The sequence below is a fragment of the Rhynchophorus ferrugineus genome, unplaced genomic scaffold, assembly GCF_030347505.1.
Source record: "Rhynchophorus ferrugineus isolate W39M unplaced genomic scaffold, kcgeb_rfMv2 rfM9, whole genome shotgun sequence".
NCBI classification, from domain to species: Eukaryota; Metazoa; Arthropoda; class Insecta; order Coleoptera; family Curculionidae; genus Rhynchophorus; species Rhynchophorus ferrugineus.
In genome coordinates, this window is record NW_027472588.1 from 28,708,739 (window position 1) to 28,733,948 (window position 25,210).

Genomic DNA, 25,210 nt, shown 5'->3' on the forward strand with positions numbered 1-25,210 from the left:
TTTACACCTCAATCTGTAACAAATCAAAGTTATATATCAAAATTGGACGCAAAAATGTAAAAGAAATGAATGAATGACAAGAACGAGTGGATGACAAGAACAATATGAAGAACGGAAGAATTTACCTGATCTTCCATACATTGCTTCAGTCCTAACCCAATATATACGTATCGTGCACTTCGGGTGCTTGAGATTTTTTTGGAAATTCGGACGATCCCTACAAAAATAATTAATGACACGATATCGGGCTCGACGACGCCCTTGTTTTCTCGAGGGTTGAATCACGCCTTACTAACACTGTAAGCACTTACGCTGCTCACACGAAATGTCCTAGAACAAAAATAAAACAACATTTAAAATTGATATGTTATAAATATGAGCGAAAAACTCACCTCACTTTTCTGAAGAAGATGCGGGGATATGCTGGCTCCGATTAAGAAGCTTCAACACCAGCCCAGATCAAAACAACGAACTGTCTGAAGTCAATCTCGCAATGGAAGCTGATTTCCATCGAAAAACTAGCCACATACCGCTCATTGTCAGAACTGAACCGGCGCTAAAACTGTTTTTAATTTGAATAGTGCAAAAAAAATGTGCTCGATCAAAAAGAAAATAAACAAAAACAATGGATGATTTTACCGCGCCGAGGGTCGTGACGCTGGGCACGATAATGCACAATCCGGATGGTCACCACGGGCCTCCCGACATCCTGGGCAAAAATCTTCAACGAATTGATCGCGTGACTAGTCCTGATGACCGCCGAGTCCCACATTATCACCGGAAAAGGAAGAACGAAGATCTATCGAACCACCACCAATGACAACCTATACTAGCCCACTCATCATCTATCGGTCGAACTCACGGTTCCCCAGCTGTAGGAGACCCGCAAGGCGATCAACTAGAAGTTGCCGAAGCAACGGGCGATATCATACAACGTATCAAAGTCTGCAATGGCCTGCTACCAAGGGAATGATAATGTGCACCAAGACTAGGACGATCCAGGCTTGTCAGCCACATTACCGCACCCAGGGAGTCACGCGCGCAAGACACGAGGTTTGTTTAATTTTCCCGTACCTGAAAATAGAAAAAAAACATAACAATATTGGAGGAATTCGGAAAGGAGTCCGTTAAATTATTACGATGCATGTCAATTTCGCATTGACTCAGTGATGAGTATACACTAAGGGCAATTCCATTAACAAATATAGAATAATATCAACTTACCCGTCAGGGAGCACAGAAAACCACTATAAAATACCAAAAAATAACGAAATCGGCTAAAATTACGGCATTTTTAAGAAAATAAAAATAATTAAAATATTTGGAGCGACGGTATCGAGTCACAACGAAGGGTACTGTACATACAATAAACGAACAGCAATCGTACTAGTCGACATCGATGTGCACCGTTGTCAACAATCCCGGAAAGATGTTCATTATTAAATTCAATATAATCAAATGCATTTTTACATTAATATTTCAGATATATCCGCGCTAATTTCAGATATTAAACAAATAATTGGAAGTGTAATCAAATTCAATTTTGTTTAATATAAGTAAACATTTTATTTGTTTAGAACAAAATAATTATTCATAGTGACAAATATACAATGTATAACGGCAACATTGTGCACAAACCACAGGGTTGAAAAAATTCATGGCACACTACTTTTCCTTAGACAAATATGCATTTTTTATAATGCCATCTTAAGAAACTACACTATTTTGAACAACTTTGAATTTTTATTCATGGGCGTGCAAATAATATAACTTGCATAATACATTATTTTAAATGAATTTATTCATCTTAGGCTTTAAACTTTTTAATAATATTAAAGATTTTTTTAATAATTTAAATAAACTCCCCGCATTTCTAAAACTTATTAAAAATTATCCAAAAATTATTTTAGGAGTTATAATAAGTCTTAAATCTAGTAAATTATTTTTTAAATATTAAAGTAAATATTTATTATGTTTAAAATTTGTTAATAAACAATTTGTAATTTTTATGTACTATATAATCAAAATATTTATGCTTAGTTGAAAATATACTCCCAAGTAACTTTGCCTGGCAAAAATTGATATAATTAATTCTTAATATTAATAAGATCAAAATGTCATTTAATATTAAAAAAATAACTTTCAAAGTAACTTTATATGTTGACGTACAGTTAACTCGATTCTAGGGATATTAAGTGTGTATAAAAAATTAAATAAAGGTATTTGAATTACCTTTATGAATTTGAATTACCTATGAAGAAATTATTAAGATACAATATTAAAATATGAATATCTATAACTCGAAGAAAATATAAATTATTAAAAATAAATAATTTTAAACACAAACTGTTTCTGTTCAGTTATTAATTCTTGTTATGTTATGGCTTGGAACATAACATGCTAAGCTACATGCCTCTATGACCTTTAGCATTGTAATTATTAAGTATTGATGATTATCCCACATCCCACAAGAGAATAAGCAGTCGATAGTAAACAGTAGTTTAAACTAAACCGTCAATAGTCGTTTTCAGTCGATAGTTCTCAGCACTAGATAATATAGATAGCAAGAGATTTAAAGATAAATACCAACCCACAAAATATTGAGCATATCGATGTTTTGTATACCAACCGAAAGAAATAAGTAATATAATTCATTTGTTTAATTCTATTCATAAACGAAAACATTAATATGTATCAGGTGTGTATCATTTGTAGAATAGCATAACTTATGCTAAATTCAAGTAAATATTTGTGTGATAAGTTGGAACAGTTTACCATATATTATGGTGTGTACAGACCATACATTACTCAATGCAGTTTACATATGGAAAACCTCAAAATTGTCAAAGTTGTCAAAAACTAATTGACATATAATTTAAATGTCAAGTATGGTGTGAAGTGAACGCAGTTTATATCCGAATTTACCAACATTATAGTGTATACAAATTACCTATATAATGTCTAAGCATAAAAAAGATAAATTGTACGGAGCCGATGATAAGTATGCCGAAATAAAAATAGAAGAACCCCCACCAGTTTTAAACATTGTTATTCCCAGTGATGAAACTGGAGAAACTGCATCTACCTCTGGGAATGTACCATTATTTATCAAGAAGTTATGGAAAATGGTTAATGACGATAATGCTGAAGATATAATTAGTTGGAACAACAATGGTGACGGGTTTGTTATACATGATCAATTAAATTTTGTGTCGAAAACGTTACCAAAATATTTTAAACATAACCATCTATCAAGTTTTGTTCGACAACTAAATTTGTATGATTTCCACAAAATTCAAAATGTCGACAAGGATGAATTCCAATTTAGCCACCCATTTTTTATGAGAGATGTTCCTCAATTACTACCCTTAATAAAAAGAAAATCAACTGGTAAGTAATATGTGTTCTTGTATTCACTATATATAAAGGAATTTTTTTCATTAATTACATCTTACACTAGATATTCTTAGTACAATCTTAATTTACAAAATAATTTATTACTACTGTTCTGTTGTACTTGCATTAATACACAAGCAAAGCGAGTATGGGATTAATACATCAGTATGTATTTCCCAATATAAAAGAGTTGATGAAATAAAACATGTCTAACTAAACCTTTATTATTAGGTAGGCCTAAAGTTGCCTCACAGCCAGCAGAAAATTCAGAACTTCAAATTCAAGAAATCATGACTGTCGTTGAAGACATTAAAAACAAAAATGATAAGATTTCTAATGAAATGTCCCAATTGCGACAAGAGAATGCAGCTTTATGGGGTGAAATGAACTCACTACGAGTCAAATATTCCAAGCAAACTAAAATTATCAATAAACTTATTCACTTCTTAATCACATACATGCAGAAACATCACAATTCAAGGAAAAGTGGAAGGACTGTGAGTTCAGAAAACTCAAACAAATACTTAAAAACTGGGCCAAAAATCATGGAGCTTGATTATAAATATAAGAATAATCCACATGAATTTTGGAATGACTTTGATAGTAAAAATTCCCCTAGCAGTGAACATCAGAACTATACAGTCGTTGAACCTAGTGAAGATCAAATGGAAATTGGTAAGCATTTCTTTCATAAATACTATATATAAAGTATTCAATTCAGATCACAATTACAACAACTAATTAATTATTAATTAATAATTCTCAGTATACAAATAAAAAACTGAGTAATGATTTGATAATATTAATAAAGAATATCTCAATATTTATTGTCAATAACACATTATGGTGGTTACAGATATGAACAAAGTGAGTCTGACTCATTAAACTATCTAAATGTTATGTCCTAATAAAATCTACTATATTATCTTTACTACTAGTCACAGTTTATCAATCAGAAAAATTAATGATTATATGTAATATCTTCTGAAACTAGAACTAGATATCCAAGCTATAGCTTTTTATAATTCATACAGTTCGAATTCCCACACAAATATTTTAATAACTATTCAAACAATATACATTATTTTGGATGCCCAAAATCATATATTAATGTGTAAGATTACCGTATTAATTTATGATGCACATTATATAATCACTATATTATTTTCAGGAGAACAACCTCAGAGAAGCTCCACTCCTTCTTCCAGCATGTCAGTTTCTTCCGCGATTGAGGAATTACTTTCTAATGGAAGTCCTTTCTGTCAACCCTCTGAGGGGTCTATGGAGCAGCTCCCAACCATTGATTTCAACGTCAACAGTCCATCTTCTAGTAAGGCATCAAAATCCGCGCTTCAAAGGACCAACAGTAACAAGGATAATTTGGGCTATTTCATTGATAATTCACAAGTAGAATTGAGCACTATTAAAGAAATGCTCAAAAATATGTCCCCAGATGATATGGCCAGCCTTTGTAAGCTGATGAACGAAAATTATAAAGGACAGGATGAAGCTACCACTTCAGAACCAAATTTGGACATAAACGACGAAATGACGGAAAAGGATCTGTTGGCCTTGACTGAAATGACACCATCATCAGAAGCTACACTTCAGCAAGATGATCTTGATATTCCCATGGAGTTAGTAGATGAACTTCCCAATTTTGATAAAGATCCCAGTGGCTTAAATACACCCCAAATTAAATTAAATTTAAATTCATCTCCACTAGATCATGCGTTGCAGGCTTCACAGCTAAATAAAGCACTGAATATGCCTTCACTCTCTTCTGGGTCTAATATTGCCAGTACTGGGTCTACATGTAATACCGACACTGACTTAGACGCCACCGAATTAAGTTCACAGTTAAATACACCACAGTTGGAAGCTGCATTAGATACTGATGATATTCTAAACAATATTTCTGTTGATCAATATTTTAACATGGATTAAGGGTAGTTTTAAATATTTCACATATGTTAGAGTGTGATGAAACAAATTTATTTTATAGGTTCTAAAATCAGTATAGGTACTGAAATGTCTTATAACGGTAAATCTTTGTTATGACCATTATTTAAGATGTATACTTATATTAAATTAATATTGCATTTGAATAAACCTGGTTTTCTGGATAATTTGTTGTCCGTGTGTTAATATTTTACTTTAAAAAAATTACCACTGAATAGTTCGGTCTAGATGAAGCTCGAATATAATTCAAGATAATGAATATAGAGGGCATTTACTTTAATAATCCTGTATATTTTTAAAATAAAGAAGTTAAAAAAATGAAAGCATTATTATTCTTTTTACACTGAATATTTGATGAATAAATAGTAGACGATATGTAAATATGATGGTGAAATAAAACGATCGGTGGAACTGCTTTTGATTATTATTTTACGAATTATTTTCGACATTTGCTGTAGTTCACGTAAATAAATACTTTATTTTAATTCATTTTAATAAAATAATTGAGTAAAATCTAGAAGTGGTAATACATACAAAACGCTATAAGTAAATCACAGTTACTTTACGAGACAGCTAATCAATAAATATATCTACTTTCTACCAGGGAGTATTAATATTACAAATCAATAGATTGGTATTTTTCTTGTAATGGTTTTTCGGCACATGTGACAAGTCTTTAATGTATCGGCGCACTTGTGACACGTCCCATGTCCACAAAGGAATACCACGTTTCTTTTTCTCTCCATGCAAATACTGCAGATATGACTCTCCTCGATTTCTGCTATTTTGCATTCCAAATATCTCAATCTCTCCGCGCTCGGTTGCCTACTTTTTACTGGAACAGATCTGCCATCTTTAGTAACTCGTCTTTGAACAAATTCACTGCACACCAAACATTTCTTCATTCTTGCCGAGCAGTCTTCACAAGCCGGCTTATGGCCACACGGCTCCAAAGTCACATTTTCATCTGATATTTCAGAACAGACTAAACACTCAATCGGATTATTCAGAATTACTTCATTCTGATAATGATGAGTCTTGTGGGTGGGAGAATTATCTTGAGATGTACCTCCTACATCTATAAATTTATCAATATGCTGTCGGGATCTTCTCGTCACTTTGGTTTCATCAGATGTTTGGTTTTGTTTGGCAGGACTATTATCGGTTAAGTTATAATTATCTACTCTAGCTTCATTTATAGATAAATTTTCCAGTTCTTGTGGGTTCAGTTCTGTTGGATTATTGTCATTAGTTGCAGGTATATAGCTCCTTAATAGTTCTTCTAAAATTGAATCGTCTAACAAACTCAGTGCAGTTTGACCTTTGCTGTTTACACTTTCTATATTGATTCCTTGCGATATTAAATAACAAGCAATGGATATGCCTAATCTATTTTCAGTTGATTGAGGGATATTTTGATAAATCGCATATATTCCCGGACTAGTAGCTTGATTTACGTCACCATCTAAATGACTTCTCTTAATAATGACAATATGCAAGGCGGTATCGTCATCTTCATCCTTGGCATTAATATTTGCCTTCAATTTTATAAGAAGCTCAATGACATCACAATGCCCTGAAATACACCATAAGACAGTTATAAAAGAGATTTAAAGATATTTGAAAGCTAAATACCTTGGCTAACTGCCAAAATCAGAGCAGTTTGATTTCTATTATTTTTCAAGTTTATTTCGGCTTGTCCTATGCGAATTAGCGTTTCTACCACATCTCTATGGCCATTTAGTGCTGCCAAATGCAAAGCTGAAAATCCATCATCTTTTTTTACATCCACCAATTGTCTGGCATAACCTAAGAGTCTCTGGGTCGCCACATTTTTTCCTTTTAGAGCGGCATGATGGAGAACATTAAAACCCCTCTTATTTCTCAAAGTAAAATCAGTTCCTAGAATCATTAGCACAATTTGACAACAATTAGAAGCAACAATAATGCTCATTACCTGGAGCCATACAGAGCATATCTATGGCTTGAACACAGTCCTTTCCTATAGCGTCATGAAGGGCTGTATCGCCATACAAATCAACTCTGTTTGGGTCAGCTCCTGCAGCCAACAAGAGCTGAGTGCAACGGGCTGGATGCTTATGAGCTGCTACATGCAATGCGGTACATCCACTACGATTTGAAGCGTTCAAATCCGCACCAGATTTTATCAGCAAATCAATGATCTAAAAAATATATCACACATAAAAAATTAACTCATGAATACTACTAACATTAACCTCTGCTTGATTTCCAAAAGCAGCATAATGCAAACAACTATCGCCATCTGTATCACTGACATTTACTGATGCTCCAGCTCGTAGAAGAAGTCTCACAATTGCCACATGACCCTGATGGGAGGCAACCTGTAAAGCAGTCTTTCCGTTACTACGCACATCAACGTGACTTCGAGGAGATTCTTCTAATAACCGTTGCACCACATCCAAAGCGCCTTGGGCTGCAGCGCGAACTAACTGGTCAGCCGCAGCATTCGCTGGCGTATCAGAATTCGCTTGAATATGAACCGCTGGAAGCCATCTAACTACAAACCAATACTCAATAAAAATTAAACCAACATTTTTTCAGCCACTTACTTGAAGGTTCTTGTCTTTGATTTTGATTTGCATGCATTGTATTAGCTAATTCAGCTGCACTACCAGGTACAGTTCTAACACATTGAGGATTCAAAGTCCAAGCATGACCATCCAACTGCACTCTTAAATCTCCATCAGAATATACCTTTAACACCTTGCCCAATTTACCCAAAGACTGAAATAACGTATATTGTAATAAATGAAAATGTTAATACATTACATTCATTACATTTTTCATTATTTCAATCCACTCTCCATGTCCTTTCTGCAACTCTTTAACCTTGTCAACATCTGTTATTAAAGTAACAATATCCCCAACTGCAAAACTATTAATTTTTCTCAACGTCATAGGATTAAATGTCCAACGATTATTGCAACCTTCATACTGTACTCTAATATCACCTTTATCAGTAACACGATGTACTGTACCAATTTTTTCAACATACTAAAAAAATTAGTACTTACTATAATAGATAATCTACAGACATATATATGTATATGTGAAAAACGTATATAAAAAATGTCCATATCTACCTCTGCCATTTTTGGATTCCAGCCCCCATGACCATGTTGCATAATTTTCAGTTCATCTACTGAAACTGATACTTGAACTTTATCACCAGCTCCAAAAGGCAAAGGTCCCATACGAGGAACTCTAGCTATTGGCTGTTCTAATTGCTGACCTTAAAATGTATATTTAGTTCTAATAAAATTTTCGCAACTGTTCTGATCATATTATTTGTTAATTTGCTGACAGTTGATTATTTTTATACATTTTTGAACAGAGCTCATTTATTCATTTATTACAATGAACATTTATTATAATGAACATATAATGATGAACAAATTATATCTACAAATATTTAAGTGCCCTTCACTTTCTTATGGCTACAAAGTTAATAAAAGGTAAATAAAATATAGGTAAAATACCTAGAATTGGAAGATGTTCAGGATAATAAGTGCCTCCAGAGGACGGTTCCACAAATTTTATATCACATATTCCCTTATGACCTAATCTGTAAACATTTGTTGAACCAGTAAACCACTTCACATTTGCAACAGATCGGCTGGTTTCATTGTCCCAACCTCTAATATCCAGAACCTGACCAATTTTGCCTTAACAGTAAATGTCTGAATTTATTGTCTGAACTCATATATATATTGGTTTCACTTACCTTCACCTCCATCTTGGTTTCCCCATTCCCAATTAAAACCTCGAACTACTTTTGCTCCAACAAATATACCAGCCAGTTCACATTTCCGACATTTTAATCTTGGTGGTAAATCATATCTATAATTATATGAATATAATTATTAAGCAACAAATATAATTATTAAGGACAAAAACAACTATAAGAATACATTACCCTAAAGATGTTGCAGAATCAAATCTCTTAAAGGGATGAGTAAGTTCATGTTTATCACCATGGTAACACAAATAACAAAGGTCATAATCATAACAAATTGTACATTTGTAGCGCATTCCACTGATTCCTCTATTATCACAACCATCACAAACAATATTAGGATGCTTCACACCTAAAAATATAATAAATCAAAATAGAACCGGTATTATTTTATTATATATTTAATATATACCAATTTGTGCATTATCAATAACCCTCAAGTCATACTTGCTTGTATAACCAACTCTATAGTTTGTTCTTGTTCCATTATCCCACTGAACAACAACTGTTTTGTCAGGGGATCCCAGTGTGCCTGGCTTTCCAATCTCACACACAGTGCCAACATGACCTTCTCCACCATCTAAAATTTCAGTTGGAAAATAATCAAATACATGAAGAACCTTACAGCTTACCTTGATTATTCCAATTCCAGTCGGGACCACGCACTATTCTAACCCCCGGAGTCAACATTATCAATTCTCGTACCAATAGTGATGCTTAGAACATGAAAAACATCAATTTATAGATGGATAAAAATGGACAAAATAAAGCCATTTAGATTAAAAGTAGTGTTTTTCTAAAAAATAGCAACGGCTATTAAATAACAATATTTAGGTTCACTTTTTAAAAACATTGATTTATGTAAATATTTTAATAGACTAAATGATAAGAGTTAAAAAATAGATAAACCATTATATTATTTACACTGCCATTTCGTTCATTAAATTCTGTCAATTATGTCATTTTTAGAAGTAAATACATAGGTAATTTTCAAATTGATATAAGCAGAGATTTAAAATATAATAGGAACAACAGATCCATCTTAAAATAAATATAAATTATTTATCTAAATATACAATCCAATAAGTAAATATTGAGAATACATCACCACAGATTTTTGGTAAAGTCATTAACAAAGCTATTTTACATTTAAAGAAGAAATGTAGGAGATAAACAGATTTAAAACAAGGAAAACTGTACATTGAAAATATTTAGTAATTAATTACTATTTTAAAATGTTATGTGAAGAATGATAACAAAATGTGTCCAGTGTATTTGTGCTTTAGTTATTTTTATTGCTGTATATTTTCCTTCACGACATGCCAGGCATTATGACTACATACATTTAAAAGATGTAATTAGTGAATTAGTTTTTAACATAAACAATAAGTTTAGCCAAGAGAAGAATTGTGAATATGGAGCTTTAATTTTAAACAATACAGAAATTATTATTGCTGATGTGACACAAACAAAATATTTTATACCACCATTAATTGGTGGTGAATTTATTCCTCAAACTTGTAATCCTTTAGTAAAAAGTGCTATAATTGTCCCATATCGAAATAGACTTGAACAGTTACAGGTTTTTATTCATTTTATGCATTTTTTCTTACAACAGCAAAATATTCATTACAAAATTTTTATAGTTGAACAAAACAATACTTTACCATTTAATAGGGCTGAAATGATGAATTATGGTGCAAAAATTGCTATTGAAAGTAATTTTCCCTGTCTAATCTTACATGATGTAGATTTAATACCGCTCTCTACAGGTAATATATATGGATGTTCTCACAGACCAAGGCACATGTCTAGCAGTCTAGATACTTTCAGATATAATTTACCATATTTGACATTATTTGGTGGTGCAATATCAATACTCACTAGTCACTTTAAGAAAGTTAATGGAATGTCAAATTTGTTTTTTGGTTGGGGAGGAGAAGATGACAATTTTTACAACCGTCTAGAATCTCATCAGATACTACCATATAGATTTGATCCGGAACTGAGTAGATATACTATGTTAATACACAAGAAGCAGTCAAAAAATGATAAACGTTTCCAAATATTAAATAAACCGTTAAATATTGAAAATGATGGACTAAATCGATTAAACAGAAAATATCTAGTGATTCCAGAAAATTTGTTTACTAGAATTGTAGTTAATTGATATTAACAAGTTTATATGAGTTGAAAATTTCATTATTTGTAATGTATCAATCAAAAATGTATTTAATATGAACCAAACTGTATTCTTATGTTTAAAAGTATTTATTAATTCATGTGAATCAAATTTTACTTTTGTATTCAGAACTATTTATTATTTTACAAATTGTATTTACCTATATAACATGTATAAACATATTTATTAATAAAAAAGCAGTAAACTTTTAGAGGCTCTATTTATTACAACTTTCTATTAAATGAAATAATGAAAACCACAAAGAAGCATTGATAAATAATTACTCTGCTTCAACCACTCCAAACGTTCCTTGTAGCAATTTTCCGTTGTTCAAAAGATTTGGCTTAAAATGTTCCTTATCCGCGACATAAGCAAAAGGTAAACGCATAACCCAATATGCAGATTGTGTCAATTTAGTTGGCCCATCTGTGGTGCTTATAAAAATTGGAGCTCCTGGTACTGGTTGTATCTATTATACATATATAAATTAAAGATGATATGAATATTGTTAACTTCTTTATAGACTTACCTTTGGATTCAGTGTACAGTATACTGGAGCTTTTGGTGTAACGACATGCAATCTCATTAACTGGGCTATTTTGTTTGCGCGACAAGAACAAGGGTAGTATAATGGCATATCTGATTCCGCAATTTTATGTCCTGTATCTTTCACAATACTTCCAGGAGTAGCCTTTAGCATTCTATCCGGCGCTGAGAGCATAAATCTGAATTGAAAACCTGTTATGACGTGATAAGAATATAATTTATAACCTACCTATGTCCAGAAGAACATTCATATTCGATACCAATAAACACTTTTACTGTTTGAGGCATAATAGTGTTTGTCGGTCTTCCCCTTCTGCCCCTGTTGGAATATTTTCCTATTGTAGGCCACGCCTTTTTTGATTTTGAGCCAACAGTCACATCCCAAGGTAAAAGGTAATTTGTTGAAGTAAGAAATCCTGGATGGTATGACTCTGACAGTCCTTATAAGATAATGATCAAAAATTTATAATAACAACCTTTTTTTTCTAAGTTACCTAAGTTATGGCTGTATAATGATGAAGCACCCAAACACACTAGAGACCAACTGGAAAAAACTGGCAACAGACTTGGGGGTGAATTTAAAGTTAGCATGCCAGGTAAATATTCTGTTGTACTTGGTTGTCTAACAATAGCTTTCTCTGTCTAAAATAAAATTGATTAAGAGAAAGATCTGTAAAAAATCTTTTCTATAAATACCTCTGGAGTAAGTTGAACACTCCTATCTGAAAGTGTTGCAAGTTCCTCATTTTCATTCAATGTAGCTGCTTTATATTCTTGAATGGAAGGTTCAAAAATTGGAAACTCAATCCTGTCCAACTTAGAACATTGACATTCTTTAGAAATTTGTTGATAAAATATACAGTTTGCTTGCATTGGTGTATATGGATCTTCTCTAGCCCCAATTTTTCTACCACAATCACATACAGCTTGAAAAGTTAAAAGAAATAGAACCATTATAGCAAACATAGTTAAAAAATATACTCACATTTATAAATAAAACCACTCTTATGTTCTTCATCAGGACTGTGTTTTGGTAGCTTACATGGATTTCCAGTCATTGAAGCTGCTTCACATTGTTGTCTACCATTTTCCCAATGTGTCTGGCAGTCCATCTCCAGTTGAAGTTCATAATGAGGATATTTAGGACCTCTAGCTTGTGCTCTGTAAAAATATACTAAACTAGGATTATATAAAATTAGTGCATTTTTACCTAAATAAAGCCATTGCTAGGCCTAACCGTGCCTCATGCTCAGCTTTAGCATAATGTGATGGTAATCCCTCTTGGTATCTTGCAACCGCTAAAGGCAACACTTTCAGACACCTTTGGTCAGAAAATCTGGTATCAGTACATAACATACTAACTGACATCTCTTCCTTTATCAATAAATCATATAAACATTTACTGGCAGCAACCCAATTTTCCAAAATAGGTAACTCGAAATATGGAGGAGGATGCTGATGTCTACCAGAACTAACTATATCATCAAATCCTTTTGTTTTAGCTTGTTGAATATGTACTTGTAAAAATCTCATAAAATCTTTTTCAAAATACGGTTGGCTCGAAAATGGTGCTTCAACTTGCATAGCACCACCAGGCTGACAGTCTTGAATGAGTCCCTTAACTGCCTCAGTTAATCTATCTTTTAAAGATTCATCTGCTACATAAACATACTCATCATTAGGTGGAATGGCAAATAGTGATGAGCTATATAAATATTAAAGAAAGTGAAAATTTATTTAAATTATTCTAACATTACCCTGATGGTGATATTATTCTAGTTTTCTTCAATATATGATAAATCCTGTCTTCCAAATTGTGCTCTAATTTTTTAATACTAATATGACTTAAATTTCTAGATGTTCTTTCAAAATAAAATATAATTCTTGGAGTGCAAGGTCGCCCATTTCCAATCCACTGTGTATTTAATTTATTTAACGATTCTAATTGTTCACATATCACATCAAAGTATTTTTTACTAAAATATACATATATACAATTAAACATTGTCAGCAAATTACTTTTATTGTCTTACCTGAGAATATCTAAAGCTTTAAAATATTGTATATAGCTTGTATCAAATGAAGAACCAGGATGAGACAATATAACTATGTGACTTATATAAAGTAAATACAAAAAATAACGACAAAATAAACTCTTTACTCCATCATAATTAGCTAAAAAGTCTTCTTTAACATTAGTTACATCACTAAATGAACCTATCTCTTCCATAAATATATCAGTATCCAATAAACTGTATAAATAAAGGTATAAAGTTTGATTTTCTTCATCATAATATCCTTTTATAGTAATCTGAAATAACCAAATATTTAAAGCTTTTAATGACAATATAGTAAAGTAAAATAATTTTAATGAAAAACTAAATCATACTTTACTAGATCTATGGTTATTAAAAGGAAAAATGCGACCTATGCTTTTCACTTTTAAACCACAAGTGTTAAGAGAACTTTTACCAATTACTGAAACTACAACAATTTTATCAGACGATATTGCAGCATCTCTAAAAATATAGTAAATTTAGAAAACATTACATTCATTAAAGTAAATTTAATGAATTACTGCAGATTGCTAAAGTTGGGAATATCGAACGTGTTTTTCGTCTTCATGTTATATTTCACAAAATATTGAGAATCCTCTGTGTTTTGTGTTATATTTATATACAAATTTGATATATTTTTATTTACTCAAGACAATAAGGTTACTCTAACACCTGACTTCTTATGAATAAATATGACAGTTACAACATAAACATATTAATTAGAAAATAAACTATAGAATATTACATTATTCTACTAAAATGTAAGTAAAGCGCATAAATACACTCCACAGCTTTATAATACTGCTAAAATTAACAGACATATCAGCTGTTTTATAAAATAATTTTCAATATTTCCCGTTTACTTCAAGACGTTTTATGTCAGTTTAATTTTACCAACGTCAATATTGTCTACTTTATTGTTTGTTAACATGGAATGTATCTTTTAATGCAATTGTTACAATTTTATTGCTTAAATAAGTTTAATAATGGCCTATTTTCATTATCGATGTGGAGAGAGAATTACTTTAATTAATGAAAATACAACTGCTATTCGCAATGATAGTGAATTTGATCATGGATTAGTGATATCTGCAGAACCCCTTATGAACGATGTTTTATTTGAAGTTATTATAGACAGAAAAGTATATTGTGAATTATAACTATTAGGTGTTTGCTAAATCCATATGCCTTTAGGTCAATTCATGGTCAGGCAATTTAGAAATTGGTATTGTTGATGTTGATCCTCTTCATTTTGATTTTCCACCATGTGCTTCAAAAATTCAGTCCACATCATGGGTAATCTTCTAACATCTTTTAAAATACATTTTATAATAGACAAACATTATTTTAGATCATGTCAGGTACTGCTGTATTTAAAAATGGAACTTGTTTAATAGAAAGATATGGATTTGATTTAGATAAATTAAACCAATTTGATAGAGTAGGTTTAGTTAAAACAGCAGAGGTATGCAAGAACAATGATCTAATTTAAAAATTTAAAAGTGTATTTTGTAGGGAGATTTAATATTCTATATTAATGGTGAATCTCAAGGAGTAGCAGCAGAAGGTTTACCAAATGTGGTATATGCCATAGTTGATTTGTATGGAAAATGTGTACAAGTTAGCATAACAAGTCCTACCTTTAGAGAACACAACAATGATGAATGTTTAAGTGGTAGTTCAGTACTAGCTATAGAAAATGATGTCTTAAATGTTACTTTAGGTGGAGATCTTAGTGAACTGAGTTTAAGCAGCAGCAACAGTTTGGATATTAGAATGGACATGAATGTTAGGTAACTTAACAATTTTTAATGTAACTTACTATGAAATGTATTTGCATCTTATTTTTTGTCTACAGCGTCAACATACCTGAAGATAGCGCACGTCTGGACAAGATGAGGTTTCATGAGCGTTGTGGTTCCCTTGTTAAGTTGTCAAATAATAATAGAACTGCAGAAAGGCGCAGACCTTTAGATGAATTTAATAATGGAGTTGTTATGACAAATAGACCTCTTAAAGATGGTGAATTGTTTGAAATTCGTATAGACAGATTAGTAGATAAGTGGAGTGGAAGTATTGAGGTATAATAAAATTATATTTTGATTATAAAAAACAATGTAGGTTTAAAAAGTTAAAAATTCTATATCTTAGCATTTTAAAAATTTACTATGTTGATTAACCTTAATGTAAGATGTAATTAATAAAAAAAAATTATTAACTAACATGAAGCTACCATTAACTTTATTTTGTTTTAGATGGGTATTACTACTCACAATCCAAATTCCCTTGTTTTTCCTGCAACAATGACAAATATGAGAAGTGGTACCATTATGATGTCAGGATGTGGAATTTTAACAAATGGCAAAGGTACTAGAAGAGAGTATGGTAATTTTAATTTAGATGAGCTTAGTGAAGGTGATCGAGTTGGCATGATGAGGAAGCCAAATGGAAATTTACACTACTTCATAAATGGATTGGACCAGGGTATTGCCGCACAAAGAGTACCTTCAACGGTGTGGGGAGTAATTGATTTATATGGCATGACAATTAAGGTGATTTAAAAATAAAACTCGTTTGATAGTTGTACATCAATATTTTGCGCAGGTATCAATCGTTGAACGTGATGAACGAGAAGAACAAAACTTAATCACTAGAAAAAATACGCGTGATCAGCAAAGCATCGCGCCTGATCCACAACCCTTGCCTGATTATTATGATAGGTTGACTTTTCATTCCAATTGCGGCACTCACGCCGAGGTTATCAACAATGGTAGAACTGCTCATCGACCGAACGCTTCAGATGATTTCAATAACGGCGTGGTGCTAACCGCACGGCCGCTAAAAACTGGAGAATTTTTCGAAGTTAGATTAGACAAGGTCGTCACCAAATGGGCGGGTTCCATTGAAATAGGAGTCACCACACATAGTCCAGTTGATTTAGAATTCCCGTTTACTATGACCAATGTTCGGTAAAGTTTTTCAATAAAAGTAGTTTAACATGCTCTAACAAATCTGTAATTATAATTTTGTTTTATTAAATATTAGAAATTAACAATTTTTCATAGAACATTACATATAAGAAATATTAGATATAGCATTTCATTTTGGGTGTTTTATTTATTGGCAAGTATTTAAAACGTAATATACAAAATTAAAATATCATCCATTGTAATTAATAATCTTCTACAGTGTTTCTTTTCATATACTTAAAAATAAGCAATAGTCAGAATGTCTTATAGAACAAATATGGTAGGGATAGCTAAGAGGTTCTCAACCAACTTCATAAAGTGATCAAATGTCATCAAGCAAAATTTGTCTTGTTTTGTTTTTGTATATTTATGATGCTTTTGCACAGTACATAGTTTAATAAAATTTATTATTATTCATTATATTCAGTCAGATAATGTTGGTTTCATCTTCCTTTTTAATCATATCTGCTCACGCACACTATTTTCAAGATACTGAAATGAAGAGTCTGATTCTACTTAAAAATAAAGGCAATAGCTCCTAAAAATATTGCTATGCTAGAATATAATTGGTCATTTTTAAAGCAATAAATAATTTTTATTTTTGCGAATATTTGATTGGCTTAAGATTTGACTTTTAGCGATACACTAATATTAAATAAAACACAAGAGGGTTGATCAAAGTAGTACCACGATTCAACCCTGTATTTAAAATAATATTCAGACATCCCTAATGATGTCAAATACTGGTTCTGCATATTTAGTGCTTGTTGAGAACTTTAGCTACCGTCATATTTAAATTTATTGTAATATAATATGGTATCTTTATTACTATTGTATTTGTAGATCAGGAACATGGATGATGACAGGAAGCGGTATAATGCACAACGGAACTATAATTCAGGAACAATATGGGGTAAATCTGGATAGATTACAAGTAGGAGATCGAGTAGGTTTAGTTAGAAAGGAGAATGGACAATTGCATTTCTTTGTTAATGGAGTTGATCAAGGAAGTGCAGCTAATAACGTTCCAGAAAAAGTCTATGGTGTTGTAGGTAAGGTTAAAGCAATAGATAAACGCAGAGCTTGCAGTTGTGAATTAATAATTTCACATAATTTTAAAAGATGGGAATCGAATATATTATTTAAATTATGAATGATTATTGAAAATACATTCTTAAATACAATATATCACATCGGCTTACAAGAAGGTTTAATTTTATACGCCTGGCAATAAAAATTTAAGTTTACGGTTAATAATTTCTTATATTGTAGATTTATATGGTCAAGCGGTCGGGGTTACTATTATAGATATGTACGACTACGCTTCTCCTGATACCATAAATTCCAGTCTTTCAAATGCAACACTTTATAGGTAAATATTTTTTATAAATATGTTAACATATAGAATAACATTATTTTAGTGACTTACGATTTCATCATGTTCATGGCAAAAATGCTCGAATAGTGAACAATGGTTTAACAGCACTACGACCGCGTCCTCTAGCGGAATTTAATGACGCTATAGTTTTTTCAAATAGGCCCTTAAAAGATGGTGAATTATTTGAAATTGTTTTAGATAATATTGTGGAGCGATGGTCTGGAAGCATAGAATTAGGTTAGTATAAAAAAGCGTATGCGATTTGTTATGTGTTTAACATTCAATGATACGTTAGTTGCAAACCTATTAACTTTTGTGATTTCAATTACGCTATTTAGACGCCCTCTGTACTTAAGACATTTAAGTGGCGTTTAAGGGAATAGTCGTTGCGCTGTTGTGTTGTAAACTTAAATTTATAGAATGAATTACTGCCAAAAAATATCTTCAATAAGGCAACAATTAGTTAAAAATATTTAAGATTAATTTCACGCACTTTATAATTTCAAAAAGAATTTAAAGGCTAAGTCGACACTTATCGACGTAAATTTAAAAATTAATTTTACGCAAAAAAAATTATATTGACAATTCTTTAACTTTTTTGCCGTTAAGGTGTTACAGCGGTGAGGCCAGATGACATTGAATTACCAAGTACAGCGACGGATTTAAATAAAGATACGTGGATGTTGAGCGGTTCCTCAATCATGATAAATGGTAAAACAACAAAAAATAACTATCCGTGTGATTTAGATACTCTGGCAGCTGGTGTACGGTGCGTAAAATTTTTTATAGGTGAATCTGGTTAAATATATTTAGAGTAAAATAAAATGTTTCTAGTTTGGGAGTTTTGCGGTCTACTGATAAATCATTAGAGTTTTTCAAAGATGGTGTATCTCAAGGTCCCGCATGTGTAGTTCCACATTCTAGTATTTATGCAGTGGTAGACTTATATGGGCAGTGTGCGAGAGTTAGTATACCGTGTGCCGCTCCATTAGTCCCGTTAGCTTCAGCAGGAATGGATACATGCCCAAGGTATTATTTTCTTTTAATATTTAAAATGTTCGGATTTCATCTATTTTTAAAAGATTACTATTGAAATAATCATATGATGTTACAGGTCTGACACTTCTGTTTCTTTGCAAGCTACTAATGTTCTCCATCACAACACTGAAATGGATTTGCATCGATTTTCTGAATATCACGATAAAGGTGTCTATTTAAGTGAAAACGGCAGGGTTGCATCTAGATCGAAGGAATATAATAGCAGTATTGTGTTTAGTAGTACTAGTTTAACTAAAGATGAGATATTTGAAGTTTCTATATTAGGATTATGGAGACATATGGCTGGAACTTTATCGGTTGGCATAACTGAAACTGCTCCAAACGCAAACATGAATTCTTTTCCAGTAGACTCTTGTTATCTAACAGGTGGTGTATTTTTGACGTTAATTAGTTTGGTGATTAATAATGCAATTCCAGGGAACGAATTGAGATACAAAAATCAATTATTACAATTATTCACACCAAGTTTTAATTGGCTAACTGTAGGTGATAGAGTGGGCATCCTACAAACACAAGATTCCGCAATTAAGGTGAAACAACGTCATACATTATTCTAGTTCTGTAAAATAACAGTTTATTAATAATAGATCTTTATTAACGGGGAAGAGTTACCCTTACAATTCCCAACCATGGGTGAAAATGTTTGGGCGATGTTTGAGTTGAAGGGACAATGTTGTGAACTTTCTGTAACGAGTCATAAAGCACCACTACTTTCTCCAATGAATAGGTATGGCAATATTTATTAAATTGCTTATTTATTTTTTTCATTAAAATATTTGCTTATTATCATTTTTAGTGCGCGTTTGCAAGATAGCTTAGAAATTGTAATAGACCAAGAACAAGCACCTTCAGAACTAGAAGAGTGCAGTGTAGCAGTTGAAGAAGGGTATTTGAGTAAGCATATTAGAACATATAATGAGGATAGATGGTAATTTTTTATCGGTTCTAGAAGCTTCATTACGGCATTTTCTGGCATCTGACGGCCGTCATGAGTTTCATGAAAATCATGGTCGGAATATCGAATTGCAATGCGATAAAACTGTTGCTCGACGAGTAGCCTCATATAACCAAGGAGTGGTGGCAGTTACACCAGCGCTGGAAACAAACAAAGCGGTTCAAGTTGTTTTGGAACATTTGGATACTCACTGGCAGTCTTCAATAATTGTTGGGGTTGTTGCTGGGCCGTTGGATCGATTGATATTACCTGTAAATGCGTTGGCATTAAAAGGCTGTAGTTGTATCGTCGCTAATGACTGGATATCTATTAATGGCGTCAAGGTAATTGAGTTTTTTATGATGTCATTTGATCCATGTGTCATAATTGATTTCTAGGGACGATCAAATTATGGACATGTTTTAAACACTTTAACTCAGGGTGATTCAATAGGCGTAATGATCACAGACTCTAAGTATTTCAAATTAATCGTTAATGGAGTTGAAGAACAGAGCTTCCCGTGGCCATATCCAACAGGACAACCGGTGTATGCAGTGTTTGATCTATATGGACAGTGTCAGAAAGTACACAAAGTTGAACTTAAAATTGCCCGTAGATGCCATTTTTTCCATTGTAGATACGCATATTAACTGACCAGACGAAGATGACAGATGTATCCTCATCAAATACAGAATGCGAGAAGGCTGATTTGGAACAGGGTGAGAAAGAACGGTGTGAAAATAATTTAACTCTGCCTATTCCGAGTACTAGTTTGACCAGCTCAAACAGCGTCCTTAAGCCGTCACCGACCACCAGTCCATTGGTATTATGCATGCTTAAAGAAGAATGCGAGAACTTCAAGAAGAGACTTCTTCCGGGTAAATTAAACTAAACCGCACAATCACATAATGTTATTAATTTGTTTTGTTCTAGATCACTATTTTTCGTCTGAGGAGGCTATATGTTTTTGCCAAAGTTGTTATCGATACAAAAATCAAGTGGATGATAATGAAGCCAAAGAAAATGTTCCTACGGGTTGGGTGAAATTTCCATTAAAAAATTTAGCTAATGTTAGTACAGATAAATGGCATATAGCATACTACCCAACAAAAATTGGAGCAGTAAGATGTATTCTAGATAAAGGACAGCCTTTAACAAAAGGTAAAATATTCTCATTAATGGTTGGATAGACAGAGCTCTGAGAAAATTAAAAATCAGATATGAGAAATAAATTTAGGTTTTTTATGACAAAAAAGTGAATTTTTCGATATATTTTAGAAAGTAAATTTGGAGATACATCTACATATAATGTATAAACTTATAAAATGGAGGAAAAACTTCCCGTCGAATCATCTTCTAAAGAACATGGCCTCGGCTATCCTCGAAAAAGTAGGCCCAGATGGAATCGAGGAAAACCATCCTAAAAACTCACCAACAAGCAACTTTAAGAGCTTGCCAATATCATTAACTCCAACCTAAGGTTAAAGCCAAGTCAAATCCTTCCAACTATAGGCCCATCAGTCTGATTAGTAAACTTACCGAAAACGCGGTATTACATGCTTTTAAACAGTTAAAAGTTTAACAACTTTTATTAAACAGTTTCATTGACGCGCACCATATAATCCCTGACGAACAATTCGGCTTCCGTGCAAACACTCAAGCCTCCAACAAGCTGCTCACATCGTAGCAACCATCTATCAGGCACTTATAAAAGGTGCGCAAAGCTGGAGCCATCTTTCTAGATGTATTCAAAGCTTTCGATCAAGTATGGCAGAACGGTCTAATCTTTAAAGCAAATCAACTATCCTTATTCTTGATCCACTCATACTTGAAAATTAGGTCCTTTCAAGTAAAGATCAGCGGTGCAGTCTCCTCTTGGAAACAAATCTCTGCAGGAGTCCCGCAAGCATATTATGCAGATGACACAGATTTCTTCACCACCGGCTACAGTCCTGACGCCATCCGCGACAGACTCCAAGTCCAACTCAACCAGGCGATTGCGTGGTATAAATTCTGGCAACTGGAGATCTGCAAAATTTTAATTTTCAAGATAGCAAACTGTGTGCATAATAGGCACTGGAATTTTTACAGTAGCTCAGCTATAGACTATCGGAATTTGGAGTCATCTAAGCTTGGAGAACTATTCGATACAGGGTGTTAAAAGGTCGTGAAAGGCAAACTGGCGGACGAAGTTACCGGCGATACTCACAAATAATTGAAAGTTGTCGAGATAAGTGCCACCCACATATATCTTTTTGGCCCACGGTCTCGGCACTGGATATTCTAAGATATAAGTCTGGTGACGTCATACTGACGTGTGACCAACTTGGACACCATCGCTGAAGGCTGGTCATACCTAGCCTGGCTATTGGTGACACTGGGATGATGTTGCTTTCCTTCGGAAGGATCGACCTGTCACTTTTACCTCTACGATTACTCATAACGTCACTTTTACCATACGATTGGAATAAGTGCATTGAATGGAATGGAATTTCCGTATAATTTCGCAAATTTATTGAACAACTAATTTATAAATATTTAGATTTTAGATAACCTTTTTTATTTTCTCTAAATGACCATAAGTATTTAGTATTTTTATTACAAATTAACTAAATTACGAGCATTGATTTGATTTTTAGGTCAAGTGCAATGGTGCAATTTCACCGCTAAAAAAGCGGACGATGTTCAAATAGTTTTCTATCCATCGGTGGACTCTTGCGCTGTCACTCCTCATGATTTGGGCAACAAAAAAGTCTACACGACGTTTCAGATCTACGTCAAACCGGGAGCATATTCTATAGCTCGTGAGAAGGACATAGTAGAATGGAGCACTAAGGAGTCTGGTGCAATGGTATTAAATTCTCTCTTACTACAAATTAAATAAGTGTACACTGTATTCCTTTTTTAACTGTGATTTATTTTTTATTTACTAGTCAACACTATATATACTCATATATATATATATATATATATATATATATATATATATATATATATATATATATATATAGAAGAATACTCTTAAAATAATTACCATTCATTGAGTAAATAGCTATATATTTATCAAAGCCAAGAGTTAGTTTTATATACTTCTTTAATGTTATATGTCTTTATAATTTAACAAAATGTTTTAGAAAAACATGGTAATTTAGATTAGGTCATTATTTACTTATGAATGGCCTGAAAATTAAGTAGCTATCAATTAACCTTTTAAAAAAATGCGCATGCCAAGAATCAATTCTGGTCCATTACAAGCGATAATCGTGATAACGTTAAGCATAAATGAAGAAACAATATAGTAGACAGTGCTTGCTAAGTAACATGTGACTATACAAATTTTATTGACTGTAAAATTGTTATTAAAAACTTAATAATATTATTACATTAGATCTATGTTCATAATGTAAGAAAGTACAAGAGATTTTCACACTTAGTATGTGTATTAAAGCAGTCATTTTATGAAGTCAAATTTTTAATGGTTGAGATTTTCAGAGATTATTTTCTAGATGTGTTAGATTGAATGTGTGTTTTTGGTAAGGAATAAAATAACCTTAGCTTTTCTCAGACTAATGTCAAATCGTTAAAATTCAAACTAGGATTATAACATCTTGTTTTTTATGTCAGTTTGGAAACCGGCTTTTATATATATAAAATTCTGCAGTTTGAGTGGGACTGATACAATCTTTTACTTACTGGTAGTTTTTGTGAATTTATTGCTCTTTGCCATTTTGTCTTGTCATTGATCTGTCCTTAACCTTGTTGACAAGGTAATTGGTTCTATCTGCTTAAATACACTAAATCTATCGGTAACATTTGCCTCGACAGGATTGCATTGCTCTTGGGGAGGGCTTGAGTCTCTTAGTCAATTTCTCTGAGTTCTTCGTTAAAAATAGATTGTTTCAAAAGTTTGATATAACTTGATTATTGTATTTTTTTAAGAGAAAGACACTTGCTTAATATTTTTACTTGCAATAAAACTTTCTGCGCTGGATATACATACAGTGAATTTTTTCTGGGGAATATATAGCAAACATTGCTTTATATTTAGAATCTCATATACTTAGAGTTGAATGTTAGTGTTACATCTATCAAATAAAGGCTTTGCAAAATGTAACAAATACAAACGTTATATTTTATAGTGAGTGAGGACTATTAACGATGATGAAGTTTTGAATATTAGTCGATAATTCAATTATTTAATAAGTATAATCTGTTATATCAATACTGTTTGTTATTATCTTGTAATAGGTTTTTCCAATTACATTTTATTACAACGGCACCTGCAACTTGCAAGTTGAAGCTTAAAGCCTATGTTAATCGGCGCTGCTTAGTGTTTGCTTTTGACTATTCCTATAATTCATTACATTAATAAATCTTCGATCATCTTTATACCACTTTCCTTTAAATAATAAGTGGGCCTGATTTGATTTTTACTGGCATTGCGAAAATGATAATCTCTCCCTAGTTATTTATTACATAACTGGGTAAAAGTGCTAATTTTATTGATTATTTTTTGGAACTTCCTGCCAAATCCGCTATCATTGAAACTGAGTACCTTTAGACTTAGTTTTTAACGATTTTTGTATGAAGAAAAATATATCAGCTAGATCACAAACTCTTTTTATGACACTATAAATAATGATATTTTGGAATAATCATTAAATGTTGATAAAGTTATATTTGAATATAATTTGTAGAATACATAAATGAGGCAATAAACATGTATTCAAAATTAAGCATCTTTTATTTAACTTGTGATATTAATCACCCTATACATTGATACTTTGGTATTTTAAAGGCCTATTAAGGGATTAAATTTTAGATCATTTTTATTAGCGTTGAGGACTTTCGATTGAAGTTTGAGACTATTTGACTATTTTCAGTTCTACTAGTTTAATTCGAGTGATTTTTAACATTCTGGCTGCCGTCCTAGCCGCGACCTTGACAAA

The 25,210-nt window shown here is 32.3% G+C and overlaps 5 protein-coding genes across 8 annotated transcripts; 3 read left to right on the forward strand and 2 right to left on the reverse strand.

Annotated features, from left to right (window-relative positions):
• Positions 1-2,599: 2,599 nt before the first annotated feature.
• Positions 2,600-5,525, forward strand: LOC143202590 (uncharacterized). 2 transcript variants are annotated; one of them, XM_076414208.1, is made up of 4 exons: positions 2,862-3,001; positions 3,059-3,390; positions 3,628-4,071; positions 4,568-5,525. In XM_076414208.1, exons 1-4 carry the CDS (start codon positions 2,958-2,960, stop codon positions 5,341-5,343), a joined length of 1,596 nt encoding a protein of 531 aa, XP_076270323.1. In that variant the 5' UTR covers positions 2,862-2,957; the 3' UTR covers positions 5,344-5,525. The 2 variants fall into 2 exon arrangements, with proteins under 2 accessions (XP_076270322.1, XP_076270323.1); XM_076414207.1 differs by having other exon boundaries at positions 2,600-3,390.
• A 239-nt stretch (positions 5,526-5,764) lies between these two features.
• mib2 (E3 ubiquitin-protein ligase mind bomb 2) lies at positions 5,765-10,092 on the reverse strand. The gene is made up of 12 exons (XM_076414204.1): positions 9,769-10,092; positions 9,549-9,716; positions 9,317-9,488; positions 9,125-9,240; positions 8,880-9,065; positions 8,484-8,632; positions 8,179-8,394; positions 7,950-8,124; positions 7,596-7,897; positions 7,316-7,541; positions 6,994-7,260; positions 5,765-6,934 (listed from the first exon to the last, which is right to left on the reverse strand). Exons 1-12 carry the CDS (start codon positions 9,824-9,826, stop codon positions 5,982-5,984), a joined length of 2,988 nt encoding a protein of 995 aa, XP_076270319.1. The 5' UTR covers positions 9,827-10,092; the 3' UTR covers positions 5,765-5,981.
• A 160-nt stretch (positions 10,093-10,252) lies between these two features.
• beta4GalNAcTB (beta1,4-N-acetylgalactosaminyltransferase B) lies at positions 10,253-11,529 on the forward strand. Its single transcript, XM_076414209.1, has one exon. It carries the CDS (start codon positions 10,386-10,388, stop codon positions 11,304-11,306), a length of 921 nt encoding a protein of 306 aa, XP_076270324.1. The 5' UTR covers positions 10,253-10,385; the 3' UTR covers positions 11,307-11,529.
• Positions 11,436-14,768, reverse strand: LOC143202589 (nonsense-mediated mRNA decay factor SMG8). 2 transcript variants are annotated; one of them, XM_076414205.1, is made up of 11 exons: positions 14,443-14,745; positions 14,254-14,383; positions 13,898-14,175; positions 13,622-13,840; positions 13,075-13,569; positions 12,850-13,025; positions 12,561-12,790; positions 12,359-12,506; positions 12,094-12,304; positions 11,848-12,043; positions 11,436-11,787 (listed from the first exon to the last, which is right to left on the reverse strand). In XM_076414205.1, exons 1-11 carry the CDS (start codon positions 14,487-14,489, stop codon positions 11,599-11,601), a joined length of 2,319 nt encoding a protein of 772 aa, XP_076270320.1. In that variant the 5' UTR covers positions 14,490-14,745; the 3' UTR covers positions 11,436-11,598. The 2 variants fall into 2 exon arrangements, with proteins under 2 accessions (XP_076270320.1, XP_076270321.1); XM_076414206.1 differs by lacking the exon at positions 14,254-14,383 and having other exon boundaries at positions 14,667-14,768.
• Positions 14,769-14,789: 21 nt separating this feature from the next.
• Neurl4 (Neuralized E3 ubiquitin protein ligase 4) lies at positions 14,790-24,993 on the forward strand. 2 transcript variants are annotated; one of them, XM_076414203.1, is made up of 21 exons: positions 14,790-15,063; positions 15,116-15,217; positions 15,273-15,386; positions 15,437-15,714; positions 15,780-16,002; positions 16,177-16,473; positions 16,526-16,890; positions 17,734-17,942; positions 18,163-18,262; positions 18,312-18,505; positions 18,878-19,037; positions 19,103-19,297; positions 19,383-19,693; positions 19,745-19,857; positions 19,915-20,054; positions 20,124-20,221; positions 20,280-20,605; positions 20,660-20,845; positions 20,899-21,139; positions 21,195-21,422; positions 22,901-23,237. In XM_076414203.1, exons 1-21 carry the CDS (start codon positions 14,908-14,910, stop codon positions 23,143-23,145), a joined length of 4,281 nt encoding a protein of 1,426 aa, XP_076270318.1. In that variant the 5' UTR covers positions 14,790-14,907; the 3' UTR covers positions 23,146-23,237. The 2 variants fall into 2 exon arrangements, with proteins under 2 accessions (XP_076270318.1, XP_076270317.1); XM_076414202.1 differs by having other exon boundaries at positions 14,791-15,063; positions 20,277-20,605; positions 22,901-24,993.
• The last annotated feature ends 217 nt before the right edge of the window (positions 24,994-25,210 follow it).

Bases quoted from the DNA above. Each gene is read 5' to 3' on its own strand.
- LOC143202589 (XM_076414205.1), bottom strand. From the start codon at position 14,489: ATGAAGACGAAAAACACGTTCGATATTCCCAACTTTAGCAATCTGCA. The intron at 14,176-14,253 runs GTATGATTTAGT...TGGTTATTTCAG, and splicing joins ATAACCATAGATCTAGTAAA to ATTACTATAAAAGGATATTA. The intron at 13,026-13,074 runs GTAAAAATGCAC...ATATTTTTACAG, and splicing joins CTAGCAATGGCTTTATTTAG to AGCACAAGCTAGAGGTCCTA.
- mib2 (XM_076414204.1), bottom strand. From the start codon at position 9,826: ATGTTGACTCCGGGGGTTAGAATAGTGCGTGGTCCCGACTGGAATTGG. The intron at 9,241-9,316 runs GTAATGTATTCT...ATATAATTATAG, and splicing joins GATTCTGCAACATCTTTAGG to ATATGATTTACCACCAAGAT. The intron at 8,633-8,879 runs GTATTTTACCTA...ATACATTTTAAG, and splicing joins TGAACATCTTCCAATTCTAG to GTCAGCAATTAGAACAGCCA.
- Neurl4 (XM_076414202.1), top strand. From the start codon at position 14,908: ATGGCCTATTTTCATTATCGATGTGGAGAGAGAATTACTTTAATTAAT. The intron at 19,858-19,914 runs GTGAAACAACGT...TATTAATAATAG, and splicing joins CACAAGATTCCGCAATTAAG to ATCTTTATTAACGGGGAAGA. The intron at 20,846-20,898 runs GTACACAAAGTT...TTTCCATTGTAG, and splicing joins TATATGGACAGTGTCAGAAA to ATACGCATATTAACTGACCA.
- beta4GalNAcTB (XM_076414209.1), top strand. From the start codon at position 10,386: ATGATAACAAAATGTGTCCAGTGTATTTGTGCTTTAGTTATTTTTATT.
- LOC143202590 (XM_076414207.1), top strand. From the start codon at position 2,958: ATGTCTAAGCATAAAAAAGATAAATTGTACGGAGCCGATGATAAGTAT. The intron at 3,391-3,627 runs GTAAGTAATATG...CTTTATTATTAG, and splicing joins AATAAAAAGAAAATCAACTG to GTAGGCCTAAAGTTGCCTCA. The intron at 4,072-4,567 runs GTAAGCATTTCT...TATTATTTTCAG, and splicing joins TGAAGATCAAATGGAAATTG to GAGAACAACCTCAGAGAAGC.